Source organism: Phoxinus phoxinus (genome assembly GCF_949152265.1).
Source record: "Phoxinus phoxinus genome assembly, chromosome: 9".
Taxonomy (NCBI): domain Eukaryota; kingdom Metazoa; phylum Chordata; class Actinopteri; order Cypriniformes; family Leuciscidae; genus Phoxinus; species Phoxinus phoxinus.
In genome coordinates, this window is record NC_136884.1 from 890,001 (window position 1) to 911,846 (window position 21,846).

The following is a 21,846-nucleotide window of genomic DNA, read 5'->3' on the forward strand; positions in this document are numbered from 1 at the left end:
CGTCCTGAACCAAAGCTCCTCTGTTGAGAGGATTCCTGCTAACGGATGCAACATAAGCTCCACCAGGAACAGAGATGTTGTGAGGGATCCACCGAAGCGGAGAGGAAGCGTTCGATTATTACCGGGAAATAAATAACACAAATAAACTAAACCTTAATAGCAAGATAACATATAAAGAGCAATTTCTTGACAGTAAAATATTCATAGCCACGCATAAAATATTCATAGCCACGCATAACCGTGTGTGTGTGTGTGTGTGTGTGTGCAGAAAAGAAGCCAAAGGAGAAGCAGGAGAAGCCGGCTGATTCCCATGATGCCGTGTCGGATCTGTTTGCTCAGATGTGTCTTCAGACCGACACTGATCCAGATGCCGGATTTACCCAGAAACCACCACAGCCTGAGATCCCAGTGCCGCGCTCCCAGAGTTCCCCTTCCGAGTCGGCTCTGATTGGCCAGCTGCATCTCAGCACTATCGACTGGGATTCTTCCTCGTTCACGGCCTCTCCTGACCCGAGGTCTCTTAAAGACCGGATCATGATGAAGAACACCCGGAGTCCTGAACCGATCCGCTCAATCCCGTTCAATCCAAAAACCAGAACCACTACAAACCCAAAGCAGAATCCCGCCGTAAAACCGGCAGAGAAGGTGTGTAAGACGGTGTGTAAGACGAGTGTGTGTGACAGCGACACGGAGAACCGACCCGGATCACCGAAGCCCCAAAGCAAACTCAAGGTCAAATCCGACAAAATTACCCAGAAATCCGACATAATCACCCAGAAATCCGACAAAATTACCCAGAAATCCGACAAAATTACCCAGAAATCCGACATAATCACCCAGAAATCCGACAAAATTACACAGAAATCCAACATAATCACCAATAAATCCAACAAAATCACCCAGAAATTTGACAAAATTACACAGAAATCCGACAAAATTACCCAGAAATCCGACATAATCACCCAGAAATTTGACAAAATTACACAGAAATCCGACATAGTCACCCAGAAATCCGACCAAATCACCAATAAATCCGTCAAAATTACCCAGAAATCCGACATAATCACCCAGAAATCCGACATAATCACCCAGAAATCCGACATAATCACCCATAAATCCGACAAAATCACCCAGAAATCCGCCAATGATGACCAGACGAGGATTAAAACCCCAGAGAAAGAGTCGTTCAGACCGGCGAGCCGTGTCCAGGTGCATCATGGGACGTTTGACTCGGACTCGGACGCTTCGGTGGACAGTCCTCGGCCGCTGGCTGAGAGACTGAAGATGAGATTTGCAAAGTGAGAGATGAAGCACAAGTGGGACTGAGAATAATGTCGACATTTAAATTTGTGAATAAATGTGTTTTGTTTTTTTAATGTGTGTGTTGGTCATTTGTAATCTGAAATATTTCTAAAATGTATGATTTTTTCACTTTATTTAGATTTTCTCCACATCACACAATTACAGATACCATTGAAATATCACATTTATGTATTTATAGTCGTTAATAAGTATATTAATTCCACCTCAGGACAGAGACATAATAAAAGTTCATAAATAATAAAAAGGAGATTATGGATCTGTCATATTATGCATGTTCACACCAGCATTCTGCATGCAATCAAAATAAAGGAAAGGAGAAAATAAATTAATAGCATTTATTATGTGTATATTTATTCATTATAGTTTTGAATTAGCCGTTATGTGTATGTTTTTAGTTTAATTTTGGGTTAATATTCAGTTATTCCCGATGAAATGAAAGTGCATATTTTAAAAGCGCAGTAAAGAAGGAAACTTCCTCTTCTTCTGCTGAGAACTGTCAGAACAACATCAGGAGGAAAGTCACGGCGTGCTCCTAATAAGGGCATCAACGCCTGCACTTCCTCTCAGGCCTTGATCATGAGTGACAGGTGTCACACCTTCCCAGACATGAAAGATCTGACAGCTGCGACACACACACACACACACACACACATCAGCGCACATCATTAACACACTGTTTGTTTATTAGGGATTCAGTCAAGAGCTTACATATGGGGGAATTTAGAAATCATTCAAGAATGGGTTTTAAAAGCGTTAAACTAAAAAGAGTGCTGGACATTTGAGGTAAAAAGACCCCAAAAAACATTTAATTAAATAATAAATGTTCATTCAAATAAAAAACATTTTAGAAAAATTACATATAGGATATATATATATATATATATATTAGATTTAAATGTTTTTTTCTCTCTCTCTTTTATCACTCTAAATCAGAAAATACTGTCAACAGACAGACATTTTTTTTACATTTTCACCTTTTTTTATGAATAAAATGTAAAAAATCAGGCAAATAATATCAGAAACAAACCCCTCAGTGAAATTATCTCTCTATACATATATATATATATAATATGTATGTATGTGTTATATATATATATATATATATATATAAATTTTCCATTATAAATGGGATATATATATATATATATATTTAAAGTAAAACAAATATCGAAAACTTTATTTTATTTCAGTTATTTGAAAAGCTAATTTTCATTTAGTTCAAGTTGAAGTACTTTTAACTTGCTTCTAATAATTATAAATTCATAAAAATGGTTAAAATCAGGAAATCATTCTTTCTTTGCCATTTATATTTACCATTTTTTATAATAAAGAATGACTGTCCACAATACTGCAGTCATTACCATCAAGCCAAGTGTTTTATAGAAAATTATAATATATGTTTTTATTTTCACAATATAAAAAATACTCAAGGCCATGATAAGATGAGAGGTTTTATTTCTCGAGATGTGTGTGTTCCCAATGCAACTATGCTAATTATGAGTGCAGCATCTGTGAAGTGTGTGTGACTCTCTGAGCTTTTGCACTCGTCTGCTCGCATCAATCCGCTAATTGTCGGCGTGTCGACTTAAAGACTCATTTCCCACAAAAGGGGAATCTAATTATTTTCTTTTCACTTACACATTATCCGCCAACATCGCCTCATTCGCACCCGGGTGTCAAGAAGCGCGCGCGTTCAGTCTTCTGCGCATGCGCGCGTCTCTCTTTGAACCTCGCGCTCGTAAAGTTCTCGGGTATAAAAGAGACGTTTTGTCACACGGGATAGATGGATGGATGAGCTGAACGAAGACATGTCGCGGATCGATGTCGATGTGTACACGGCCAAAGTTTTGTCCCAGTGGGACTGGAGCAGAGAAGAGGACCGCGCGTTTGGAGACTCTTGCAGCGCGTCCTCGCCGGAGTCCGCGTGCTCGTCCCCGGACGCGCGCTCCAGCAACAGCGGAGGATGCGAGTCGCAACTGAAGCCCAAAGGGAAGATGAGCGTGAAAAGGAGGATGAAGGCTAGCGAACGGGAGAAGCTGCGCATGCGCAGTCTGGCGGAGGCTCTTCATCAGCTCCGGGATTACCTGCCACCGGTGTACAGTAGGAGAGGACAGCCGTTAACCAAGATACAAACCCTCAAATACACCATTCAGTACATTAAAGAACTCTCCAGCATCCTCGACCAGCAATCTGCGCATGCGCGGCGCTGACGGGACCAACGGCAACAACAACAACAACCCACGGCTCTCTCTGTGTTGTGTAATTTGATCTGGTCACGTCAAACACATGATCAGCGTGCAGCTTGTAGTTTGTCAAGCTACAGCTTCAAATTAGAGCGTTGAAGGAGCTAGCTACACAAAATGTGTCATTTTACTAGCCACTAGCCAGACCGATAAACAAACACAGGTCGGAAGTTAACCTCGGGACGGACGCGTAACCGTGACAACGCGCGTGCGTCTGATGAAGCCTTGTCTATCAAGAACTTTTTGTGCAATGGAAAGATTCTAATGGATGTTGACAATTCTTCGTGGAATCGCCCAGATATCAGGGAATGTTCCCACAACTTTCACTTTTCACTGTTAAGATGATTTAAATAATCATATTTATGATGTTGTTTTACCTGAATAACGTTCTCTTAAAGGGACAGTGCACGCTAAAATTAATATTCTTTATATTATTTTGTACTCGACGAATGTTCTAAGAATGTCTTAATGGTTATGAGAATGCAATCTTAACGTTAGTAAACTACGCAATTAAAAACGTTTTAGAAACATTTTAGGACATACATTTGTTAGATGACGATACAGAAACTTTATTTTTTACAGCTGATTTTAGGCTGATTTTGTACATATTTTTATTTTTCTGTTTGTTTGCTTGTTTATCCACTCTCATGTTTTACTGATGTACATATTTCTTGCTGATGCTTGAGTGGAGTGTCGATGTCTAATATTAAGAGTGTCTTTTAAATTTAAATTGCTGAATAAACATTTTGTTCGTGTTGATGTCAACTGGTTTTTGTATTTCATGTCAAGATAAAAGTGGATTTGAAACTAAAACGTTCAAATATGAGTGACTTTTTAATGTATTTTTTAAGAAATCCAAAAATATTAAAATAAGTTAATTCAATTTACACTTCCTCGATATAACAAGGGCCTAGACACAAAAAGATAAGTAAATAAAATAAATAAATATGCAAATAAACAAAGCAAGAAAATATCTGCACAGTTTCTAAAGTAATAAACAATAACCCTTATAAACACAAAAACTATATAATTTAATATAAGATTATCAAGTCCAGCAAAATCATAGCTTTTTAGTTTTTGACAGGGCTTTTAGACATTGTGCCAAATAGAGATAAAAAAACAGATCTACATTTGTGGATTAAAAATGTTTAGCAATAAAACCACGGCACAACAGCGATTATCATGACGTGTTTCTTGCGACAAGAGCACTGGCCAATCACAGCGCGCCCGTGTTCGGTGTGGGCGGGGCCTCGCGGTACAATGACGCTCTGACAAAGAGAATCAGCGCTCGGTGACGGTGCGGCGCGGGCCGCCATTTCAAAGCCGAATAAACGCGCGAGGTTTCACGATTTAATAAACGGATGCTTATTTTTGAGAGTACAGTGCATAACACTTTATATTTTTAAGGCTCGTTGTTTAGAAGAGCTCCCAATCTCATAAGGTAAGTCACGGAGGACGCGATATGAGCTCGAAATAGAGCGTTTGAGTGTTTAATGTCGGTGAGGAGGCGAGCCGTTAAATCCCACATTCGCCTTCGTTAATTCTACCGAATAACTTCAGCTGTTAGCATTTAGCTAGCTGGAAATATGTAAGAGTCCCTTGTTTATTTGTGTCCTCGGCTGGTTATTTCGTTCAGCTGCGATTATGGCGACAGCCTACAGTAAATCTCGGAATGTATGAAAATAACGAATTAAGCTTGAAAATGCGACTAAAATCATCAAATGTATGTTATTTTGTGCGCCTAAACACACCTTCAGTGTCAATAATCATCATATTCATGTGTAATAACATCATAAACACCGAGCAAATACATGATTTTATCCTTTAAATTCCATACTACATAGAAATATTAAAATAGAAAAATCGACCATATGTATTGATGATATAATCGTGCACTCAGGGGTGTATGCAAATTACATGTAAATATTAAAATTGAACCTATAAATTGATATAATCGTGCACTCAGGGGTGTATGCAAATTACATATAAATATTAAAATTGAACCTATATATTGATATAATCGTGCACTCAGGGGTGTATGCAAATTACATGTAAATATTAAAATTGAACCTATAAAATGATATAATCGTGCACTCAGGGGTGTATGCAAATTACATATAAATATTAAAATTGAACATATATTGATGATATAATTGTGCACTCAGGGGTGTATGCAAATTACATATAAATATTAAAATTGAACCTATATATTGATGATATAATCGTGCACTCAGGGGTGTATGCAAATTACATATAAATATTAAAATTGAATCTATATATTGATATAATCGTGCTCTCAGGGGTGTATGCAAATTACATATAAATATTACAATTGAACCTATATATTGATATAATCGTGCACTCAGGGGTGTATGCTAATTAATTACATATAAATATTAAAATTGAACCTATATATTGATATAATCGTGCACTCAGGGGTGTATGCTAATTAATTACATATAAATATTAAAATTGAACCTATATATTGATGATATAATCGTGCACTTAGGGGTGTATGCTAATTATTATCATCCAATAATTGCTCTCTGCCTTGAGAAACCCCTCCTACCAATGTCAGGTAGCAATTCAGGGTGTAACTGAAAGCCTAATTAAAAATTAAATTATTTATAAATATATTTGATATGCCCTGCCTCAAATTCCTGAAATCTCATGAGGTCTACTGTTCAAATGATGTGTTCTTTCTCAATATCTTGAGATGTTTTCTCTCTCTCATGCGTCGTTTCCATTTATAGCAAAATCTTCTGCAGTTTCTTTAGAGATGCTTCACTTTACAGTTGGCCGTGTGCGTTCACACTATTAATACACGGCTTGTGCCCTGAAATCCCCGTGGCCCAGATCAGCTGCTTATATCCCAGCAGGCCGTTCGGTGACGGAGGTTCTGGCATGTTAAGCTCGTCGTGTGGCTTTAAGGCCGAAGGAAAACCGTCAAACATTTGACATTGGCGCTTGAACGTTTCCAATCTGGATTTGGGTCAAAGGTGAAGGTTTTAGGGCTGGTGTGAAGGCAGATGTTATGTGTTCTTATACTACAGGGCCGTTGAATGCTTGAATCTGATTGGTTGACAAACGTTCTATGGTGTGCAATTATTTTCAGGGAACCGCACAGCTAAAGTAGTTCCGGCAGGTCTTGACCTCATTACAGTTCTATATCACTGCGCGTGGTTCACTGTAATAACGGAAAATAGGACACAATTCATAACAAGAAAAACCGCAGCCCCATGCGCTTGATCTGCAATTTTCAATGTCTAACTTCACAATCAATGGAAACATGCAGTTTAATTTGAATAAATAAAGTATACAGTCCTATATAATCGATAGAAAATTAAACTGAATATTTAAATAAATTGAAAGTCCCGTTGCACTGGTTTTCGTAATTATTGAAGATAATGTAACAAATAAATAAAATTGATAGGCCCATACTTGTTAAAAGGGCTTTGTGTTTCATTTATTAGTCTAGTCTACTGTCACTAATAGAAAAAAAGAATGAACGAATTAATTAAAACGAATTGAATTAATAAATAAATAATAATATTGACGCACATGCTTCTCTCTAAGGCCGGTTATGAATGTAATTTGATACTTATGACTGATCATGCATGCGTGTTCAGTGTGTGTGTTCACAGCGGGGTTTAAAATCTGCTGCATTCACAGTCAGAGAATGTCTCTAGTGGTTAAGTGTGTGTCCAGAGTCTGCTATCAGCGGCTCAAACCTCCGCTAACTCTAAAATGGCGTTCTGGAATTAGCAGCGGAGCATGAGTTTAGATGCGCAAGGAATTAGTCCTCCATACAAGAGCGTTTTAATGACAAAAAACTTTACAAACGTCTTGAAATACATCATCTGAACAATATTTCGAGGTGTGGTAACTGTAGTATAAGCGGAATAATTGACGACAGGCCGTTGAATTATTAGAAAAATAATGCACACCCGAGGAGTAACTGAGGAGTGACCGCATTACCACCTCGGGTGTGCATTATTTTTATAATAATTCAACTGCCTGTCGTCAATTATTTCTTACATAGTGTTGTAAATGCTATTAAATATGACTGACAGGCATCAATTCTCAGCGTAAACTTAAAAAGCACTGATATTTTCCAGATGGAAGCCGAAGCGGAGCAGGTGGAGGAGACGACGGAAGTGATGGAGGCCGCAGAAACGCCCTCGCAAGAGGAGCCTTCGTCTGACAACAAGTTCAGGTTGGTCACATGACCACAGCTTCCACTGTCATTGGTTATTCTCATCCACCTATTTTCCATCCTCCTATTTTTATGCAAATTTTGGGATGGCGTTTATAGAGAGCTTAAGTCCCGCCCCTCCGCTTCCGGCTCATGGAACCTTATTTCGGAAAAAATCTGTATGGTAGTCAATGGCGAGAGACAACTTATCTTTTTATTCCTGAATTACACATGATGTTTGTCAATCAGCGGAGGCTGTGATTGGATAACTGGATTTACCAGCGGACCAATAGCATCGCAGCATCTCAAATGTTGGTTTGGTGTTTCTGAAACGGCGGAGTCAAAGTGTGTGATCAGAATGATTTGGTTTAATTCTCTCCAGAAGCGTCTCAAGAGAACGCAAGAGAACATGACAGCGTTTATTGTGTTTCGTCTGATGCTCTCGTTTGTGACCCTGGACCACAAAACCAGTCACATGGGTTATACATCACATGATTGTACATCATATGAAAGCTGGATAAATAATCTCTCCATTGATGTGTGGTTTGTTAGGATAGGACAATATCTGGTCGAGACACAACTATTGAAAATCTGGAATCTGAGGAGCAAAAAAATGTAAACATTGAGAAAATCTCCTTTAAAGTTGTGCATTTATGTTCACGATTGTGCTGCACTCACTCACAAAAATACATGTTTTATATATTTACGGTAGGACATTTACTAAATATCTTCATGGAACATGATCTTAATATCCTCATGATTTTTGGCATAAAAGAAAAATTTATCATTTTGACCCATACAATGTATAGTTATACAGAAATACCCGTGTGGCATTATTCCGGATTATTACTGTGAAGCTGCTTTGAAACGGTTGAAATAAAGGTGTAATGTGTCTGAGGTTTGGTTCTGGTTATTTGCAGGGGTCGTGGAATGAAGTTTCGTGGCAGAGGTGGCCGGATGGGCCGTGGGATTCGTGGTGGACGTGGGATGATGATGATGATGAAAGGCTTCAGACCCCCGGGCCACATGAGAGGAAGAGGCCGCGACGGGTTTACCAATGGATTTGGACCCATGAGGTCCTGCTGAACTGTTCTTGAGTCTTTCCTTAAAGGGACAGTTCACCCAAAAATGAAAATTAGCCCATGATTTACTCGCCCTCAAGTCATCCTAGGTTTATATGACATTCTTCTTGTGAATGGCCATTTAAGTTTTGAAGTCCATCAAAGTGCATCTATCCCTGATAAAAGTGCATCTATCCATCATAAAAGTGCATCTATCCCTGATAAAAGTGCATCTATCCATCATAAAAGTGCATCTATCCATCATAAAAGTGCATCTATCCCTGATAAAAGTGCATCTATCCCTGATAAAAGTGCATCTATCCCTGATAAAAGTTCATCTATCCATCATAAAAGTGCATCTATCCCTGATAAAAGTGCATCTATCCATCATAAAAGAGCATCTATCCCTGATAAAAGTGCATCTATCCATCATAAAAGTGCATCTATCAATGATAAAAGTGCATCTATCCATGATAAAAGTGCATCTATCCATGATAAAAGTGCATCTATCCATGATAAAAGTGCATCTATCCATGATAAAAGTGCATCTATACATCATAAAAGTGCATCTATCCCTGATAAAAGTGCATCTATTCCTGATAAAAGTGCATCTATCCATCATCAAAGTGCATCTATCCATGATAAAAGTGCATCTATCCCTGATAAAAGTGCATCTATCCATGATAAAAGTGCATCTATCCATGATAAAAGTGCATCTATCCATGATAAAAGTGCATCTATACATCATCAAAGTGCATCTATCCATGATAAAAGTGCATCTATCCATGATAAAAGTGCATCTATACATCATAAAAGTGCATCTATCCATGATAAAAGTGCATCTATCCATCATAAAAGTGCATCTATCCCTGATAAAAGTGCATCTATTCCTGATAAAAGTGCATCTATCCATCATCAAAGTGACTCTATCCCTGATAAAGGTGCATCAATCCATCATAAAAGTGCATCTATCCATCATAAAAGTGCATCTATTCATGATAAAAGTGCATCTATTCATGATAAAAGTGCATCTATTCATGATAAAAGTGCATCTATTCATGATAAAAGTGCATCTATTCATGATAAAAGTGCATCTATCCATCATAAAAGTGCATCTATTCATGATAAAAGTGCATCTATTCATGATAAAAGTGCATCTATTCATGATAAAAATGCATCTATTCATGATAAAAGTGCATCTCTCCATCATAAAAGTGCATCTGTCCATCATAAAAGTGCATCTATTCATGATAAAAGTGCATCTATTCATGATAAAAGTGCATCTATTCATGATAAAAGTGCATCTCTCCATGATAAAAGTGCATCTGTCCATCATAAAAGTGCATCTATTCATGATAAAAGTGCATCTATTCATGATAAAAGTGCATCTATTCATCATAAAAGTGCATCTATTCATCATAAAAGTGCATCTATTCATGATAAAAGTGCTCCACACTGCTCCGGGGGGTTAATAAAGTCCTTCTGAAGTGAAGCGATGCGTTTATGTAAGAAAAATATCCATATTTAAAAATTCTTTAAAAAAAACATATTTAAAAGACGTCCGTACGCATCTATTTACTACGGCGAATATTTCTTCATTGATATGAAGAATGTCATATACACCTAGGATGCCGTGAGAGTGAGTAAACCATGGGCTAATTTTCATGTTTGGGTGAACTCTCCCTTTAAATCAACTTGATGAACCCGTTTATGAAAAACAAGGTTTGCTCTGTGTGTGTTGCAGGAGAGGCATGGGAAGGACGTGGCCGTATCCAGACATGCGTGGCCGTCGAGGTCGAGGCGGGCCGATGGGAATGAACTTGGGTCCGCCGCCGCCTCCACCTCCACACATGCACATGAGAGGACCTCCACCACACATGCACAGGTGTCCGCACCACTCCGGAGAACATCGGAGAAACACTTTATATGTGCCGCATTACACCACGTGTTCAACTCATTCTTCGCAGAGATGGAAACCGTTTCTGTCGCGGCTGGTCAGGACAAAAACTCGGATTAACATGGAAAATATACATTTTATTGCGTGTCGCGGCGTCTGGTTAGGACACTGTGTATAGACCTCTTTTCAGTTAGTAAACATAGTGACGTTTTTTGTGTGGGCGGAGCTTATGTGGAGGCAGAACGAGTCCTCTGACTGTTTAATATCACAAGTAAGCTGGTCTGTCCTGTCTCGGTGTGTTGTCAGTGTCCTCTCTGCTCCGCGATGTGTTTTTCACTGTGAGAACATGGTGTGGCGTGAGAGCGTCGGACATAGCAACAGTAACTAAAGGGGGCGGGTCTTTGCGAACGGTCAATTGTGACGTCTAGTGGCCAATCGATGAATTGCAGTTTAAATCACTTCCGTGTTTGGATTCAAGAGAGACTGGATGGTTTCTGCTTTGGTGTAAAGTGTGTGTTTATGTTTTCAGGCACGGCCCGCCTCCTCCTCCCCCCCCACCGGGACACCCGGCCTTCAGAGGACGGCCCCCACATCCGAGGGGGCGGAGCATGATGCCGCCCGGCCCGCCCCGTTTCTTCCACCCCCGAGGGTAAGAACACACTTATCCGCTTTCACTTCAGGGGCTTTCGCATCGGGTAGCTCTAGGACCGAGCCGCCAGGGTGTTTCCCCGAGAGCTAATGATTCCCTTAGGAACGTTTTCCTGGTTGCGTTCGCACCGCCAGTAGGAACTCTGAAGTGACGTGAGACACGCTTGTTGTTGTGACTTTAATGTCGACTGCGCTGAGAACGACTGCGCTCGCATTCTCAATGTTCATTGGTTTATGATCGGTCCTGACTAATACGTTATTAGATAGAATGTAATGCATAGAAAGTGATTAGCGTATGCCGTGTGGTTTATATCCGGTGTTGCTGAGCAGAAACACATAATCATGCTTCTCTTGGTCTCCTCAAAGTTGCGTTGGGTTTTCTCCTCAGCGTAAAGGTTGAGAGGTCCATCTATCCCTGTTTTCCATGTTCGTAGAGTTAGTTTGTGGTGTAAATATATAGGCTATAATCTGTGTGTTTAGCTTTTTTTTAAATGGCGGCTGCTTGTGTTTCGAGTGCGTTCGGCCAATCAGTGAACACGTCACGGATAGTTCCTATAGCGCTGGTTTAGACCGACTCTGAAGTCGGAGTAATTTAGTTCCTCTAGGAACTATGACAAGGTTCCTCCGGTGCGAAAGCCCCTTTTCTCAAACACACATGCGAAGAAGAGTCTCTTCGGGCGTCACAGTGCAGACCACGGCTAAAATTAAAATTACATAGTGCATGACACCCTGTTTTTCTTGAATTCTGTGTTTTTTAAATAACGCATTTGCAAAAAATGACGAGTTCGGCGCCTCCTGAGCACAGCAGGTCAATCAAAATGTGTGATTTTATCCTTTCATGCAGTTACCACAACGGATCGGCCCCTCCTCTGCCCCACCCGCCTCCAGGCAGGGGCCAGCGCTGGCCGGGGCCCCCTGGTGGCCGGAAGTTTTAACGCAACTAAAATCTGTAGCGTTAATGTCCACCGCTCATTTCTGTCCGAACAGACTCGCAGGTCCTTTTACTGTAACAAACACGCTACCTTTTTATTTTTTTTATATATATATATGTTACTTTATTTGAGGAAAAAATCCCGAAAAACATTTAAAGGGACAGTTCACTCAAAAATGAAGATTAGCCCATGATTTACTCGCCTTCAAGCCATCCTAGGTGTATATGACATTCTTCTGTCAAACGAACACAATCAGAGTTATATTAAGAAATGTCCTGGCTCTTCCAAGCTTTATAATGGCAGTGAATGGGTTTTTGTTTTTGGAAGTCCATAAAAGTGCATCTATCCATCATAAAAGTGCATCTATCATGATAAAAGTGCATCTATCCATCATAAAAGTGCATCTATCCATCATAAAAGAGCATCTAACCATCATAAAAGTGCATTATTCATGATAAAAGTGCATTATTCATGATAAAAGTGCATCTATCCATGATAAAAGGGCATCTATTCATCATTAAAGTGCATCTATTCATCATTAAAAGTGCATCTATTCATCAAAAAAGTGCATCTATCCATCATAAAAGTGCATCTATCCATTATAAAAGTGCATCTATCCATCATAAAAGTGCATCTATCCATCATAAAAGTGCATCTGTCCATCATAAAAGTGCATCTGTCCATCATAAAAGTGCATCTATTCATCATAAAAGTGCATCTATCCATCATAAAAGTTCATCTATCCATCATAAGTTCATCTATCCATCATAAAAGTTCATCTATCCATCATAAAAGTGCATCTGTCCATCATAAAAGTTCATCTCTCCATCATAAAAGTTCATCTATCCATCATAAAAGTGCATCTATCCATCATAAAAGTGCATCTATCCATCATAAAAGTGCATCTATCCATCATAAAAGTGCATCTATCCATCATAAAAGTGCATCTGTCCATCTTAAAAGTGCATCTGTCCATCTTAAAAGTGCATCTATCCCTGATAAAAGTTCATCTATCCATCATAAAAGTGCATCTATCCATCATAAAAGTTCATCTATCCATCATAAAAGTTCATCTATCCATCTTAAAAGTGCATCTATCCATCATAAAAGTTAATCTATCCATCATAAAAGTTCATCTATCCATCTTAAAAGTGCATCTATCCATCATAAAAGTGCATCTGTCCCTGATAAAAGTGATTTATGATGCACTTTTATCATGAATAGATGCACTTTTATGGACTTCCACAAACATTCACTGCCATTATAAAGCTTGGAAGAGCCGGGACATTTCTTAATATAACTCTGATTGTGTTCGTCTGACAGAAGAATGTCATATACACACTAGGATAAGTTCAGGATGAGTAAATCATGGGCTAATCTTCATTTTTGGGTGAACTGTCCCTTTTAAAAGCACTCTCACTCTGAGGAGGAGAAGGACACATGTTCTTAAGTTGATTTAAATTAAGTGTTTTTACTCCCTAAGTGTTGTGTATAGTCAGCGTGGTGCTATTCCTGTGAGCCTTAAACAGTCCTGGTCCTCTTGACTCCCAGAACACGAGTGAGACTTTAGAGACCGAGAAGCGGCGGTGGCGCCAGCCGTTACTCCTCAAGCATGTGTCGTTGATATTTCTGTACTCCTTGGACGTCTCAAATATGGCATTTACCAAGCAGATCCCTCAATATGTTCTTATCTTCATGTGTAGTGCTCATATTAATAATGATTTAATATCATAAATGTGCAGCTACTTAAAGTCAAGTGAGAATATTGCTGTTGAAAAGTATTCATGTTTCTTTATTTTTTTTTGGTTGAAATGATTGTTAAAATCACAAATACATGGATTCGTTTTAACATGACATGACAGTAGAGTAGCGCTACGATTTATACTTCTTCTTTAAATAAATATTTCCTTGCTTTTCTATTTTTAAGGCCAAGTATTTGATTCAAAATAGTAAAAAGTAAAGATAAAAACCCTCTCTGTGTTGAGTTTGGAAGTGTTATTATGGCACATTCACGTATTGTAACTGATAAAGTCATGTGGATTTGTGAATGTAAATTGAACAGATAACAGCTTTTGACTTAGTTTTGACAAACAAAACAATAAAGTTAAGATAAAATGACCTCTCTTTTTTATTGTTCATTTAAACCAAAAGCTGAATGTCCATTTATTTATGTAATGCACTTTTTAAAGTACTGATCATTTCTGAAGCCAAATGGACAGATTTTTTTACATGAGCACAAATATTTCACTCTGATGTGTTTATTATGAATATCCATATATATTTACATCATTGCAGAAATGCATAATAAAGCACTGTTCTATAACTGAGTAAAGTTACATTGAAATACACTGAGTTAAAGTTGCGAGAGGCCTGATAACTCGAGCACAGGCCGGATGTCCAAGGATGTGTGCATGAAATAAATGTACTTTTATTATTCTACAGAAAAACACTTCTTGACTCATTCTAAAAGTAAAGTTCAGATGCACAAGCATCCTCATCGTAGCGCACGCGAGCGATTTTAACACTTAAATAGCCAAAAGTTTGGAGACGCTCGATATCTCTAGCGTGTGTTAGAATAACAGGAACGTGATTAAAACACAAATGTGGGATGAAAATGGCTCTGGACTTGATCAAGCTTCACCTCGGGATGCTTTTAAACTTTATTAAAGAGGAACTTCATGCTTTTTTTTTTTTTAGTTTGTAAAGAAATTAATGCATTGCTCAATTTAAGGTTGCAAAAAATCCTTTATCTTTGATGCATGTTTGATTAAAACGTAAAAAAAAAAAAAAAATGTAAACCTAAGCCATGAAAATGCAAAAGCTTGCATGAAAAAAATACATTTAAAGGGACAGTACACCCAAAAATTGTCATTTAGTCTTCTTTATGATAAGCCGATTTATGCAAATCACAATAATTGTGTATCTATTTATTTCAATAGTTTTTTCCCCCCCTCCATTCTATGGACGTCAATGGATGCCAGTAATTGTGTGTTTGCTGACATTCATCAAAATACCTTGTTGGTCCCCATTGACTTCCATAGCATGAACAAAATACAAAATATATATATATATATATATAATGGAAATCAATGGGTGACGGGAACTGGTTACCAACATTCTTCAAAAAAAAAAAAAAAAACGTTGCATTTACAAACTGGAGAAATGAGAATATGGTGCAAAAGTTCATTTATTTCAGTAATTCAACTTAAAAGGTGAAACTAATATATTATATAGACTCATTACATGCAAAGTGAGATATTTCAAGCCTTTATTTGTTATAATTTTGATGATTATGGAATATTTTTCACAATATTCTAATGTTGAATTTGGTGTTTTCATAATCTGCCATAATCATCAACATTATAACAAATAAAGGCTTGAAATATCTCACTTTGCATGTAATGAGTCTATATAATATATTAGATTCACCTTTTAAGTTGAATTACTGAAATAAATGAACTTTTGCACCATATTCTGATTTATTAAATGATGAATAATCTGATGCGAGGGCTCTAGAACGTTATTCTGATTAATCCGCTTTATTACACCTCATATCTCTGTTGCATTCAAAATGAATACGGATTATTTCTATCGACTGTTCGTGATGTTTCTGAGTATTGGAAAGTGCGCTGTGACCCGCGGTGTGTGTGTGTGTAACGCAGAGTCAGGTATAGATCGTGCGCCGGCGGATCCCCCCCGACAGAGGCGCGGCGAGAGCAAACGTGTTCTGTGTGTTCCTCTGACTCTTCTTGTCTCCTGAAGGGGTGAGACACCCTTCTGGAAGCATCCGGACACTCGCATGAGGACCATCCCGTCTGTCACTCATCTCCTCCCAAGCCCCGCCCCCACGGTGAGAAGCCCCGCCCCCTCGTAACCACGGTGAGTTTGTCTCCCGCTCTCTCTCTCTTTATCTCACTCTCTCTCTCTCCTTCAATCTCTCTCTCTCTTTCAATCTTTCTCTCTCTCTCACACAATTTCTCTCTCAATCTTTCTCTCTCTCTTTCTCTCTCTCTCAATATCACTTTCTCTCTCTCTCTCAATATCACTCTCTTTCTCTCTCTCAATATCACTCTCTCTCTTTCTCTCTCTCTCTTTATCTCAATCTTTCTCTCTCTCAATATCTCTCTCTCTCTCAATATCACTCTCTCTCTTTCTCTCTCTCTCAACATCACTCTCTCTCTTTCTCTCTCTCTCAATCTTTCTCTCTCTCAATCTTTCTCTCTCTCTCAATATCACTCTCTCTCTCTCTCAATATCACTCTCTCTTTCTCTCTCTCAATATCACTCTCTCTCTTTATCTCAATCTTTCTCTCTCTCTCAATCTTTCTCTCTCTCAATATCTCTCTCTCTCTCTCAATATCACTCTCTCTCTTTATCTCAATCTTTCTCTCTCTCAATCTTTCTCTCTCTCTCAATATCACTCTCTCTCTCTCTCAATATCACTCTCTCTTTCTCTCTCTCAATATCACTCTCTCTCTTTATCTCAATCTTTCTCTCTCTCTCAATCTTTCTCTCTCTCAATATCTCTCTCTCTCTCTCAATATCACTCTCTCTCTTTATCTCAATCTTTCTCTCTCTCAATCTTTCTCTCTCTCTCAATATCACTCTCTCTTTCTCTCTCTCAATATCACTCTCTCTCTTTATCTCAATCTTTCTCTCTCTCTCAATCTTTCTCTCTCTCAATATCTCTCTCTCTCTCTCAATATCACTCTCTCTCTTTATCTCAATCTTTCTCTCTCTCTCAATATCACTCTCTCTCTTTCTCTCTTTATCTCAATCTTTCTCTCTCTCTCTTTATCTCAATCTCTCTCTCAACATCGGTCGATCTCCTATTATGTTTTAATCTTCATGATAATCTGGTAATTCAGCGTCACACTCGACTCTTACTTAGTGTCGACTGCATATATACATTATATACATATATATATATTTGCATTAAACCCTGTGTTTCAGTTTCATTGTCAACCCTGTAAACCATCAACAGCAGATCTTGAGAAACCGATCAAGTCTGATGAACTTTGTAGACAAATATCAATATCACTATATTATTTATATCTAGGTTAGTGTTAGTTAATGAAAATACTTTCCAAGTCCATTAAAAAACATGGTAAGACTTTACAATAAGCGAACATTACTTAATGCATTAATCTGAATTAAGCAATATATTCTTACAGCACATTATTATTATTATTAGTTCATTAAAATGGTTCAATTCACTGTGCATCAATGTTTACAGATATGACTTGATTTTAGGAATGTGTTCGTTCATGTTAAGAATGAAACATTATTGTAAAGTGTTATTTTAACAGATATAACTTATACTTTTAATAATGTATCAGTAAATGTTGACAGTAAGAACACAAAGAAATGCTTTATAAATCCATATTGTTGTTTTTACCTAAATATAAATGTTATAATTTATTTATAAAACTTAATAAAAAATCATTGGGAACACCATACGTGAAGTCTTTATGTAATATTGCATTATAATATTTGCAGATCTGAAACTGGATGTTTTTTAATGCAAACAATGAATAGGTTAGTGTTAACTCATCAGATAAAACTGCATAATATATAACGTTAAGTGGTTTCTAATAGCAGATAGTAAAGCATGATCTCATTTGCATAATTCTGTAATGTTCATAAAGTCACATTTATTAATACATCAGCTTTATAGTTTGTTTCCTTCAAAACTAACTGAAAAATGATTCACAATATAATTGAAAGATTCTCCAGAGGGTTTCGCCACGATCTGGGGAACATCAGATGATGCGCTGCCATAAAACACGTTCAGACAGGAAGTGCTCGCTTATGAACCGCCCGAAACTAGTGCACATCTGGAGTTCAGCTTTTCCTCTCTAGATCTCAATGTTTCAATTCTGTTAACGCCGTTGTGTGATGAATGTATGTGACACATCTGCTGTTCTGTGTTCATGATCTTTATATGAGAGAGACGTGAGCGAACGAACGAACAGTGAGTCATTTGACTGTTTTGATTCAAAGGAAAGAGTCATTTGGTTTGCGCTGCAGGACAGGTAAGTCACACACACACACACACACACTCTCATCTGATACAGATCTAGATTTATAGTTTGTGTCATTAAAGGGAAGATATTTCTGCAAACCTGTCTTGGTGTTTTTAATTGTGTGAATCTTCTGATGTAACCGCTGAAGAGAAATAACAAATTTACTGATTTATTGAACATATCCAGACAATCATCTCTGTTTATAATGTAGAGACAAAACTGACAGTATTAGCTAACAAAATAAATAGTGCCGGCCAACGATTAAGCACATCCAAAATAAAAGTTTGTTTTTACATAATGTGTGTATTATTATTTTGTATAGATAAAAACACAGATATGCATGTATATATTTAAGAAAAATGTTTTATTTATATATATACACATGCAAATATTTCTTAAATATATACAAAATAATTACACAATACACACACTATGTAAACACACACTTATTTTGGATGCGATTAATCGCTGCCCGGCACTAAAAATAAATAATAGATTGAAAAATACATCATAACCATGTTGTAAAAGAAGGTTAGCTGTGTCTAAATGAAACGCACCTCATAAAGAAATGAATTTATGGTATACAGTTAAATATGAACGAGTTTAACACAATGTTGCTCTGCAGCGTGTGTAAAGACGTCTCATTGGTTGTGTGCGTCCCACAGTGGTTTCTGGATGTGCTCCGGGATCTTCTCAACCGCAGTCTGCCGAGAACAAACACTGTTAGAACACTCGCTTTATCAACTTCAACACTCTTAACATCGCACTGGTGTGTGTGTGTGTGAGTGATTTCGTTACCTTGGTGATCTCCATGGCGACGCCTTCCGGCAGATTGCGCTGGATATACTCCAGATAAACCCGCGCGCTCGATCCCGTTATTCCAGAAATCTGGAAGTCACAAACATGTTGAAGTCAGAACGACCAGGCATTAAAGAGTAGAGATTTTCATTTTTAAAAAAAATATATACGTGTGTGTTCAAGTCAACACTAACTTAATAAGGATTCTATATAATAAGATAAAAATATATATATGATATTAACTTAGGATTTATTTGTACACACACACTATATAATATATATATATACACACACACGTACATACACACACATTTTGTACACACATATATATATATAAAAACAACGGAACCCCGTAGTCATATCGTATTGTATCGATATCGAGATATCTGGCATGAAAATCGAGATATGAAATTTTGTCCATATCGTTCAGCCCTAATATATACACACACACTTATTTTGTACACACTACATATATACACACTATATATATATATACACACACACTTATTTTGTATAAAATTGCATACCGATATGTATTTCATAGTAATGTATATCACAGTAATATAATAAATAAACAATTGTATATATTTTTTTATTTTTTATAAAATTATTTTAAAAAAAAATACAATTATTTTTTTAAAAATAAAATTATACTTTTTTTTTTATTATATACTTTATAGCCTGTAAACATTTTTATATATAAAAGCCCATCACTGAAAACTTTATGATGAACATATAAGACTCTTAAGAGGAGTAGTGACCTGGATGTGGCGGCGATGAGTCCGCATCTCGTACTGCGCTCGGTGCTTCTTGAAGACGTGGACGGACTTCAGCAGCGTCAGCTTATCGATGTGTTTGGGCGGCTCGAACCTGGACACACACACACACACACTCTCAGCCCTCACTTTATAACCGCTGAATATACATGTGACCCTGCACCACAAAACCAGTCACATGGCTCACAATTTTGAAATTGAGATGTACACATCATATGAAAGCTGAATAAATAATCTCTCCACTGATGTGTGGTTTGTTAGGATAGGACAATATTTGGTCGAGACACAACTATTGAAAATCTGGAATCTGAGGAGCAAAAAAATGTAAACATTGAGAAAATCTCCTTTAAAGTTGTGCATTTATGTTCACGATTGTGCTGCATTCACTCACAAAAATACATGTTTTATATATTTACGGTAGGACATTTACTAAATATCTTCATGAACATGATCTTAATATCCTCATGATTTTTGGCATAACAGAAAAATGGATAATTTTGACCTATACGATGTATAGTTGCCACAGATATACCCGTGCGGCTCCAGACTGGGTTTGTGCTCCAGGGTCACATTTATATATATATATACACACACATACACACACAGGGTTTGAAATGAGCACTCACCAAATGTGTGTAACGCGGTCAAATCACGAGCCAATTTGGCGTGTTACTTACTATGTTCACTCATTTGCAGGGAATGTTCAAGTAAGAGAGATTGAGCAGAAATAGAGTCGTCATGATATATTAAATACAGTGTATTGCACATAATCTGCTCATATCTGGCTTACTTGAACACACTCATCACTACACAACGTAACGGCGCACTTGCATTTTAGCAATAGTGTAGTTTAAAAAGCATTTGGTGAACAGAAAACATTGTTATTTTCCAACATCCTACATTTTTTATGTTATTTACTGTATTGATCTGTCCTCCAACAACACATTTATGGTGATGAGGAGATGCTGGATGACAGGATTTTGGTTGAATAAGAAATATATATATTATAGGCTAAGCTGTGATGTAGTTAATTTGGCTTCTTTTGTCTAGTAAAAGTTCTGAATGGCCTGCAACCAGTTAATTTCAAACCTGTATATATATATATGTTATATATATAAATATTAGTTGAGCTCGATAATACTCACACTTTCTCCAGGGTGAGTCCGAGCTCTCGAGCGGCCAGGGTCGCGAAAAACTCATAACTGTCCAGAACTGACCTATCGTGACCTTTGACCTCCACTGACAGCCTCTGATAGAGAGTGTCCGGCTCATCTGACACCTGCCAATCAAATACACACGCTACAAACACTGAACTTTGACTTTATCACAGTAATATTAAACATTAGGGCGAATTTAAAAGCAGATACTCACGACAGGAGACGGCGATGTGTGGATCAACCTGAAAACAAAACATTTATGTCACTAAATTATGTTTAACTTCTATACAGTTATTCTTTATTAAAGGAGGAGAGTGTGAAACTGACCGTGTTTGACGCTGTACTGCGGCAGCCTGTGATACAGAACAAATTAAACATTCAGCGGAATCATGTAGTAGTCACAAAGAGACAGATAACCCGTGTGAAAGAGTCCGCTGTACCTGTAAGAAGCGTCTATTAATGGTCTTTGTAAGGACGCTCGCCATGGAAGCCGCCATGTTTTCTGCGTCGACAGGCGGACGGAAGTGACGTCGAAACACAGACGCGGGAAATGGTGCTCCTAGCGGCAGGGAAGGAATCACAATAATAATCCACTTTTTGAACGGCTTTTGTGTTAAAAACTAGTTTATGTATTTGTTACGTGTAATGATTTATTGTGACTGAATAACTGTATCGCAAAAACACTTTATTGACAATAGTTTATACTTCAATTTGAACCACGCAAATATTCAAGCTTCCAAACACATCGTTCATTTCAATTATTAAATATGAACATGAGAAGTTTGATTACG

General features: G+C 37.6%; 4 protein-coding genes across 6 annotated transcripts in view; 3 read left to right on the plus strand and 1 right to left on the minus strand.

Annotated features, from left to right (window-relative positions):
* Window positions 1-1,587, plus strand: part of gen1 (GEN1 Holliday junction 5' flap endonuclease) — a 13,970-nt gene extending 12,383 nt beyond the window's left edge. For both annotated transcript variants that reach the window (XM_079623910.1, XM_079623911.1), the window contains one exon: window positions 269-1,587. In XM_079623910.1, the coding sequence (XP_079480036.1) occupies window positions 269-1,302 (1,034 nt within the window). In that variant the 3' untranslated portion in view covers window positions 1,303-1,587. The remainder of the gene's footprint in view (window positions 1-268) is intronic.
* mrps10 (mitochondrial ribosomal protein S10) overlaps window positions 1-21,621 on the minus strand; it is a 103,135-nt gene extending 81,514 nt beyond the window's left edge. Inside the window, exons 1-7 of one of the 2 annotated variants that reach the window (XM_079623937.1) lie at window positions 21,496-21,593; window positions 21,383-21,408; window positions 21,270-21,297; window positions 21,044-21,177; window positions 19,884-19,992; window positions 19,123-19,212; window positions 18,951-19,028 (exon numbers count right to left, since the gene is read on the minus strand). In XM_079623937.1, coding sequence (XP_079480063.1) covers window positions 18,966-19,028; window positions 19,123-19,212; window positions 19,884-19,992; window positions 21,044-21,177; window positions 21,270-21,297; window positions 21,383-21,408; window positions 21,496-21,552 — 507 coding nt within the window. In that variant the 5' untranslated portion in view covers window positions 21,553-21,593 and the 3' untranslated portion in view covers window positions 18,951-18,965. Of the gene's footprint in view, window positions 1-18,480; window positions 19,029-19,122; window positions 19,213-19,883; window positions 19,993-21,043; window positions 21,178-21,269; window positions 21,298-21,382; window positions 21,409-21,495 lie in introns of those variants that run through there. The other variant, XM_079623936.1, reaches the window with a different exon arrangement.
* Window positions 2,808-4,369, plus strand: msgn1 (mesogenin 1). Its single transcript, XM_079623496.1, has one exon. It carries the CDS (start codon window positions 3,111-3,113, stop codon window positions 3,531-3,533), a length of 423 nt encoding a protein of 140 aa, XP_079479622.1. The 5' UTR covers window positions 2,808-3,110; the 3' UTR covers window positions 3,534-4,369.
* On the plus strand, window positions 4,796-14,387 carry LOC307004768 (uncharacterized protein). Its single transcript, XM_079624244.1, has 6 exons — window positions 4,796-5,007; window positions 7,685-7,782; window positions 8,682-8,837; window positions 10,567-10,707; window positions 11,249-11,368; window positions 12,212-14,387. The coding sequence occupies exons 2-6, from the start codon at window positions 7,685-7,687 to the stop codon at window positions 12,300-12,302; spliced, it is 606 nt and encodes a 201-aa protein (XP_079480370.1). The 5' UTR covers window positions 4,796-5,007; the 3' UTR covers window positions 12,303-14,387.
* Window positions 21,622-21,846: the final 225 nt, after the last annotated feature.

Bases quoted from the DNA above. Each gene is read 5' to 3' on its own strand.
- LOC307004768 (XM_079624244.1), top strand. From the start codon at position 7,685: ATGGAAGCCGAAGCGGAGCAGGTGGAGGAGACGACGGAAGTGATGGAG. The intron at 7,783-8,681 runs GTTGGTCACATG...GGTTATTTGCAG, and splicing joins TCGTCTGACAACAAGTTCAG to GGGTCGTGGAATGAAGTTTC. The intron at 10,708-11,248 runs GTGTCCGCACCA...TTATGTTTTCAG, and splicing joins CCTCCACCACACATGCACAG to GCACGGCCCGCCTCCTCCTC.
- msgn1 (XM_079623496.1), top strand. From the start codon at position 3,111: ATGGATGAGCTGAACGAAGACATGTCGCGGATCGATGTCGATGTGTAC.